This window comes from Diadema antillarum, unplaced genomic scaffold (genome assembly GCF_040938485.1).
Source record: "Diadema antillarum isolate AM-2024a unplaced genomic scaffold, OU_Dant_1.0 scf00000087, whole genome shotgun sequence".
Classification (NCBI taxonomy): Eukaryota; Metazoa; Echinodermata; class Echinoidea; order Diadematoida; family Diadematidae; genus Diadema; species Diadema antillarum.
The window spans coordinates 2,104,515-2,113,712 of NW_027270976.1; the positions used below are offsets into that span (position 1 = coordinate 2,104,515).

Below are 9,198 nucleotides of genomic sequence, written 5' to 3' on the forward strand. Positions count from 1 at the left end.
TTTCCAATTCATTCAACTGACTAGCAGTTGATTTTCGCCTTGTTGTATCGAGTACCTTATCTTTCACCCTGTGTGAAATCTTGTACCATTGCACTTGTGACCATTCAGTATTTGTATCATACCACAAAATTTGGGGCTCATTCCGTATAGGTTTGGGATCATGATAGATTTAGATGTGGGAGTAAGCACAGCAAAGATTTAAATGCTCATGACTGATTGGTTGTAATGTTGTTGGCATCATACTTACAGTGACTGCGAATTGCAGTTAATGTAAAACGCTTCCTGTCCTTGGGACTTGTTTCATACAGCACATACAAATATTGGTAACTTATTTGTATGCTGATGGCATTATACTATTGGTCAGCACCTGGGCAACAGCTCTATCAATCTTTGAGGAGTAAAGTCTAACCATGGCAGACAATGTCATTGTAACTCCCTACACTTGCAAACCTTTTGGGGGCCTCAACAATGTCTGTATTCTATGATCTAGACAATTATTCTTTTCATGATATCTTTTAATATTGGTCCTAGAAATCCATGAGAGAAATAAAACTTTGACCGATGCTTTAATTTCTTCATTGATCTGAGGCCTTAACCTACCACTCGCTATGAATGATTGATATCTCTTTCTGATTAGATATCTGGAGAGCATAAATAATTCCTATTAGATTCATTTAAATCATACAGATGTCATATAATATATGAATGTCATTGAAATTGCTGTATGTCATCATATCCAATAATGGATTGAAGCATAAAATGTACACTAGTATTTTACTGTTCTAACTTAATCAAAATGCACAAAACAATGAATGAATCTTACGATGAAAGAATGCTTAGAGTACTAATGACAAAGTTTTGTACTGATTATTATATCTTCTCACTATAGAAGTCAGGCAGCAAGTAATGTACACATACATGTATCAGAAATGGCTAAAATCGCAACCTATACATCAAAAAAATGTACACAGACCAGAGGATATACAAATGCAGGATGAAACTCCACACAAATATTTCTACCCATGACCAATTGATCTATTTCCTCTCAAATCAATAAATAATGCCATACATATAAAATCAAAAGATTTGCTCAAAACTCCTACTGACAGGTTAGCGTTTCTTTAAATCTGAAAATTTCAAACCAACACACCTTAGTAAGATACATTGTACAGTCATATGCATGTTACCCCTTTCCGTAACTCATGCATTTTTGGCCAGCTCCTGGTCCGAGCTTATTTGGCCTGCGCCAAACAGTAAAAATTGCGTTCAGTAACTATAGCAGAGCCATGCTACTTTAATGCTAACCCATTCACAAACTCTGCCTTGTAAGGAGAGATAACTACCACGGTAACTGAATGCGTGCTCCAGCAGAGGACAAGGACAGGTAATTGTGACCTTTGACCGTGCAAGGAATTTGGCCCAAGCCTGGCACTGCTATCATTCATAAATTCTTTGATCGGCACCAGGCCTGAGCTTGGCCCGCGCCTGGTGCTACAGTAGCTTCAGCAGTGCCAAAATAGCCCGCTCCTGGCGTGGGCCACTTTGGCCCAACCCATTCATAAACTTAAAATATATTACAACTTAGCTCATGCCTGGTCGGAACGAGAGGAGTTACTAAAAGGGGTATAAGATTCAATACAAAGCAATTATGGTTCCCATCATGGATCTGCTCTACCATCTTAGCTACATTTGTATGTGTATAACTAAAGGGCAGTAATGGCCATTCAGACTTGCTTGACAAATGAAATTTGAATTATGATGTGTCTAATATGAAAACCAAAAATATTCCATGAAACATAATATGCTGGTTTGCAAAATAGCACTCTGCTAGAAAATGTTCATCTCCTCTGCAGTCACTGACAAGAGTTCTAACTTTCAGTACAACTTCCATCAATTGGAAGGGTTCTCATAAAGAAAGACTATCAAGTAGTCCTGGAGCTCCCTGTCATGTCTTGAAGCGTGGGAGGTCTTCATCGACTGTTTGTTGAGACCTGTTGCTAATGCTTAGGACTTTCATACAGAGGAACACCGGAACAACCATCACAGTTGCATTCATGGGGTCACTCCTTGTGCACGCTATGATTATACAGAAGACTTGCAAGTAAGGCAGAATGAAGACCATCACCCAAAACCAGAATGGAAGCGCCACCACTCTCCTCATAATCGACATGTACCACGTCAGCTGATGAGGGTTGAGACGAAGGGTGTCTGTGTACGTTTGGACGTGTTCTAGGGCAAGAATGTTGTACTGGTCACTGATTTCAAAAATGAAATATGCCATCAGGACACTGATGCCCAGGTAGAAAACAAGGAAGATCCATGCCATCCTCTGCCGAAAATTCATTGTCTTGAAGTCCCTTCCACAGTTCCGCTCCAACTATTACAAAGATGTGCCAATATTGCACTCAGGAAATCTATGATAAAACAAGACAAAAATATACATGCTCATTATATGGAAAATTCCCACCATCAGATTATCACTCATATTTTTTAGTACTAGATAGCTGCAAAATCTAAATAAATCAACAAGTGAATTAAGAGGACAAGTCAACATTACACAGATAATGCCTTCTTAAAGGTGTAATACAATAATTGACATCCTCGCAGGACTTCTATTTTTCCAGAGAGGGGAGAAGATAACTTTAAGGGGACTGTCAGACAAGGCAATATTATTCTTTATGGTTTACATAAACACACATCATTTTACTCTTGCCCCATTGGTAGACAGTCAATTCTTGAATTACATTACTTCACATAATGTCACTACTTGTAATGAAACCTGTAGTCAAATGATTGCATTATGACCAATCACTGATAAGTATTTACAAAATTTTTATGTACTGTAGACCATTAGATACTTCACAGGTAATCTATATTCAGCATGTGTGCAGAAATGTGGCAAGAAGTCAGTCAGACACACTTTTTCTTGAAACATGGAAGTAATGCTCAAGCAAATCACAACTAAAGATGACATTATGTCATGAAATTGTATTTGGCAATATGCCCTTCAGAAGTAGCATAACTTATAAGGAATATACTGATGCACCGGTATCAGCATTATATGGGTAACCGATCTACCAAGTATCACACATAAGAGGCCTTGAGACTTGCACGACAGGAGCCTTTCTCATGATCACTTTCTTATGACACACTTCACACGGACTAACTACATGCAGCCGCTGTCGCTTCATGACAGCGGCTGCACGTCTATTCCTTCGCAGACGTTATTTTTCAGCGGTGGTTGTGCGTTTCCTTCATGAATATCTTTATTAATCGTGGAAAACTAAAATATAAGGAATCCCCGTAATCTATGATAATCATTCATTAATCGGTATGCCATTTTTTGTTTAATTACGTCAAAAAGTCACCGAAATCCGTGGCTAAAGTCAGGTTTGTAAATGTCCGTATTGCTTCACTTCTCATCTGCGTGTTATTTGAATGGCATTCACTCTCCTATACTACAACGTAGCTAGTCGGGGCGGAAGTGATGAGCTAGTCGGGATGACCCATAAAAAGGTCAAATCATTGCCGGCGCAGCACGCGCGGATACGAGTGCTGTAGCTTTACAGACGTAACACATAAAACGCACGGGCACATGGGGGCACGGGCGTACGTAGCCTGACCAGACCGCTGTGCAAAGCACTGCAGTCTGACATGTACTAGTGTTTAAACGTTGTAAACGACCGTCGCTTTTGACAGCAAGACCACAAAAAATGTCTTTTATTTTGTTTGATTTTAACAGTAATACCACCCACCTATATCGTATTTTGCTGATGGTTGAGTTGAATTTGGTGTTTTGTTGGTATCCAAACCTTATTGTTGAATTTTTTGGAGTAGATTGTGCGATGATTCACAAAATCAACGAACTACCATGAACGCTCAACCCGAGGTACCGTGGTAGCATTTTACGTAGGCCCGTGCGCTTCGTGTGTTACGTAAAGCTTGTCGTCTTCTACGTACATGTATTTCCGCGCGTGCTGCTCTCATGATTTGACCTTTACATGGGTCACTTCCGCTCCGACTAGCTCATCACTTCCGCTCCGACTCGCTACGTTGTAGTACAGGAGAGTGATTGCCATTCAATAACACACAGAAGATGAGGAGTGAAGCAATACGGATGCTTACAGACCTGATTTTAAGGACGGATTTCGGTGGGTTTTTGACGTAATGATAAAAAAAAAAAACGCATACCGATTAGTGAATGATTATCATAGATTACGGGGATTCCTTATATTTTAGTTTTCCACGATTAATAAAGATATTCATGAAGGAAACGTACACCCACCGCTGAAAAATAACAACGTCTGCGAAGGAGTAGACGTGCAGCCACCGTCGCGAAGCGACATCGGCTGCGTGTAGTTAGGGCGTACGTAAAACGCAACCACTTCCGGTTCCGCATGCGTGGTAGTTTGTTGATTTTGTGAAGCTCTCGAAGGAAAAGATGCCACCACACAATCTACTCTGAAAAATTCAACAATAAGGTCTGGATACCAACAAAACGCCAAATTCAACTCAACCATCAGGAAAATACGCTGTACATATGTAGGTGAGTGGTAAAAATTATCTTACTCTTAAAATCAAACAAAATAAAAGGCATTTTATGTGATTTTGCCGTCAATAGTGACGATCGTTTACAATGTTTAAACACTAACCTACTGGTCAGGCTACACACGGACATGCTTCTCTCCTCACAGCTCAGGGAAAAAACAAACAAACAAACATACATGTATGTACAAAACCCACACACAAAACATGGGTTTCTTAAACCATCAAAATGTCACACAGTTTATCACTTTGAGTTTGTTTTTTTTTTTCTACAAAATAAGGCAAAGCATTAAATTCGGTATGCACCATATCACACGATTTAAAGGTACAGCTTAAAAATGCTCAAGTTCTTTAAATATTTTAAAATAAATCCTCTCCCATGCCATCCAGTCCCCTTCGCTCCCTCACAAGTACCAAATACAAGTGGCTTTATGACTCTGAGTCTGAAGCTGTGCTGTAAAATCTCAGTATCACAGAGTAGTCAGTAACTCACAAACAGATCTAGTAGAATATGTCTAGATGTCTACACTAGAGTCTAGTAGTGGATGCTCTCTGGACTTGGCATTTCGGGGATAATTTGATTAAATACCAAGTGTAACTACTATTAACGCAATTCATAGTGATGTATGTCTTGACGCAAACTACTGTCTTTCGGGTCACTGCCACTCTGCACTGCGAGCACAGCAAATCAAAGCCTAAGGGGGTGGGGAAACACAAATCATCCCAAATGTAAATGGATGGGACCACTCGGGATAAACAAAACATTACTCCTCCACCACCACCAGAGGAACTACATGTACTCTACGTATACGAGTCTATCTAAAATTCTATAAAACCATCCAAGGCATGAACCAAAACATACCGTTGTGCTAATACCTCTGGCAACCGCAACCTGTGCTCAGCTCTGCAAGTCCTTGGGCTAAAAGTGTGTTCGGTAACGTTACATGTACAATGCAATGCTCCGTGGCTGGCAATGCGGCACCGGGCCGTGAATATGCGCCTCAGCTAGCTGCCCGCGATCCCCGAAGCTAGCTACCTCAAGATGCGACAGGCTGCCTTGGGAACTTCTCGCCAGCTCACGTGTATATTCAGTATGCATTTAGCTCCATGCTCCCACTGTCCTTGCTCTACGTAGTCCGAAAATATCAATAAATTGTAGAAATGTTCTACTGTATTCAACATTACATTTTTAAAATTCTGGCAAAAGAAAACTCAAATAATAAATAAAATAATATTTTGGTATTTTTATAGAGTTTTCTAGCTATACTATGCGTTTTAGCACTTTTATAGTAAAGATATTTTTTATAAATTATGAAAGAGGCTTCGCAGATTCAATATGGCAGCCCCCTGTGTCTCTTGTTCTGTGACATCGAGGTGCGGTGATATCACGACTTTCAAGCATGCGCTTCCATCCAACGATAAAGAACTGACCCATAAGTCACTTCGCAATGCTATTTCAAAAATCCAAGCTGATGTGAATGCATTTCTGACTAAAGAAGTGGAAAACGAGAAGCTGCAAGCAAAGTCAAGAGGAAAGAACGAAAGGACACACAGCCAGCAGCAGGAAGAAACCGCAGGTAGGCTAGAGACAGAGTGCAGTGTCTAATGTTAAATTAAAGTTTACAACTACACTAAGGCCTTTACGACTGTAACGTTAATTTTGTAAATTTTCGCAGTAGGCCCTGTCTGAAGTATGAGTTGCTTGCTACTACTCGCAAGAGGTGTAGTGCGAAGGTGATTTAGGTATCTAGTACTGAAGTACCGGTACATGTACGGTTATCATACACATCAATCAACATCACCGAGGCACTGTAACCGTTAGAACTTAGACAGGTTTCTAAATTCTGAAATATAAAATTAGTTCTAGCACAAAAGTTAGAGTTGTCAGTATAAGTTACACTTACAGACCTGTATACTGAGATGGGAAATGTGATGATGCTGTGTACACAGTACATGTATACTGTATCCATAGTGGAAAGAGGCTGTTTCTTTTGAGACTTTTTGTTCTACAGTGTAGACCTATGAGTCATGACCATTAATGACAGTTCTAGTCTAGTAAAATACATACATGTACTTGTAGAAAATTCTACATATATTGTAGGTAGAAAAACTAATTTGTCAAATATTCTATTGAAGTATGGTGTACTCATCAATAGCAAGTGTATCTAATAAGATTAAATTTTGTTTTGTTCATAGAACCCAGGGTTGTTGATTGAAATGATTCACTGTTAAAATGAGATCGACATTGAAATTTAGAAATTGATTGAAATGATTCAATGTTAAAATGAGATATGGCCCATTTTATGTAAGCACAATCTTTTATGCGATTTTCCACAGGTGGCAGTGATGGAGATGACTTTGGCTTAGAGGATGAGGAGGATGGTGAGGATGAAGACAATAGTGGAGACTGCCCAAACACAGGACAGGATTCTACTAAGAGAAATGCAGAAGAAAGTTGTGTTTCAAGTGCAAATAAAAAGTCCAAGACATCAGAGACATGAACATGTTGGACTGAATGCAGAGGACTGGTGATTTTAGTGCATTGTTTCTAGTCCAGGAAATGCATTGGCTCCTCTTCTCTAGATACAATGTACTGTGTAGATGTTACCATGTCATGTGAATGAACAAACAACATAGGTGCTCTGTACATGTTGGTGGAGTGTTTTGCTACAAGTATGTATGTATGTATTTCACTGTATGAACTTAATCAGTGATATATTTTAAACTCAGATCACATTTGCATCACTACATGTAGTACATTTATGTTGATTTTTAGGCTATGCCTCATTTTTCTTGACTGACAATTTAGGTTATCAGAGCCAGTATCCATGCTCTATCCTCACCCTTTCCCCTGTCTTCCAGAAGTTTGTGCAAATTAATTGTTCAAGAACTTAGTTTGCCCTCTGACTGTTCACCTTCAAGATTTCTTTTGTTCATGTTAATTAAAACAAGAGATTATCATTCTTTTTTTATAAATTTTCTTTGTAGCGTAGGCAAGTGCAGCACAACAGATTTCATTGTTTGTACACGAGTACAAAGTACATGTATGCAATGTACGATGTACTAGTAATCTGTGGTACAGTGGTGTAAGCAAATTCTATCAATACAGATTGTTGCATGACCTGTGAATGTACACTTTACTATGTATGTGATCCATTAAAAATATTAAGTAACTACAAAAATGTATGTATCTTATTTTTGCTGCAAATGAAAATGCACAAATACATACAGGTATACTGTATGTTCATGTTTAAAGGACAAGTTCACCTTCAGAAACATAAGGATTGAGAAAATGCAACAATATTAGTAGAACACATCAGTGAAAGATTGAGGAAAATTGGACAATCGATGCAGAAGTTATGAATTTTTAAAATTTTTGTGTTGGAACCGCTGGATGAGGAGACTACTACAGCTTGTGAGTCATATGCGTACAACAGTATAAAGAAAATGTAAAAGAAAATTCAACATATTTTCACTTTTTTTGCATAATAAAAGAGCACTTGACTTGCCTCTTTCTAAAAGCAGGGGGAATAATATTATCCATAACATTTGCCGGTAATGAGTCAGGGGAATGTGTACTTTTTTCAAAAGATGGAATTTTGTGAAATTCTCTTTATGTTTTCCTTATACAGTGGAAACTCGATATAACGAGATGGTCGGGACCGAGTCATTTTCCTCGTTATAGCCGATATCTCGTTATATCAGTAGGCATAAAAGAAGGCATAAAATAAAGACATTAATTTGCACATGTGGGACTACCCATCATATTTCAATCAATACTGATAACTTGATATTGTGTGTGAGGGAATTACTCACCTTTATGGGTAGGAAGATGTTTTTCGCCAAGGAAATCCAATATCAAGAATGTGTTTCTTATTAATTGTAGATGTTTGAATTTGTAATTTTATGTACAGTGTAGCTTGCGATTGTATCAAGATCGTCTGTGGATTGGTATGTGGTTATCGTATGGGTGTGTGTTGTGTGGAAAGCTTGAATATGGTCAGCACAATGCTGTGTGTGTATGTGATACATTCTGTATGTACATTATGACTGCGTGTAATTGTGTGTGAAGACGGGGAATTCCCTTAGAAGGCCAATCACAGCATCAGATTGCCTCACACCTGCTAAACGTCATGATGATGTCATGTATACATATGGCCGTCCCACCACATCTTCTGCATGTATCAGTGTGCGTGCACACACACACTTCACACGTACAACATGCAGTGCTAGCTGGAGTGCACTAAAGAAAATGATTATGTGTGTACAAGACAGTTTTTGGCGCATCAAGCTTTACAATCTCGGAAAATGATAGCACAGGCGAAGTAAAGCTTTACCGAAGGCATTTTGCTTTACCTCGCTATAGCAGGTTTGATTTACAATGTTTTTCTTTGTTTGGAAGTCACAAAATTTATCTCGTTATAGCAGTTATTTCGTTATAGCCGATCTCGCTATAAGAGTAGCATTTTACATAGACTTGTGTGGAAGGAAATTTGGGACCGAGAAAATTCCCTCGTTATAACCGATATCTCGTTATAGCAGTGTTCGTTATACCGAGTTTCCCCTGTATTGTTGTATGCATGGACATCTAAGTTATTCATACACTGCAGTAGTCTTCTCATCCAGCGGGTACTGCACAAAAACTTCAAAAAT

At 38.8% G+C, this 9,198-nt stretch overlaps 1 protein-coding gene across 1 annotated transcript; it reads left to right on the forward strand.

Annotated features, from left to right (window-relative positions):
• Positions 1–5,881: 5,881 nt before the first annotated feature.
• Positions 5,882–7,087, forward strand: LOC139718026 (uncharacterized). Its single transcript, XM_071629516.1, has 2 exons — positions 5,882–6,122; positions 6,883–7,087. The coding sequence occupies exons 1-2, from the start codon at positions 5,882–5,884 to the stop codon at positions 7,044–7,046; spliced, it is 405 nt and encodes a 134-aa protein (XP_071485617.1). The 3' UTR covers positions 7,047–7,087.
• The last annotated feature ends 2,111 nt before the right edge of the window (positions 7,088–9,198 follow it).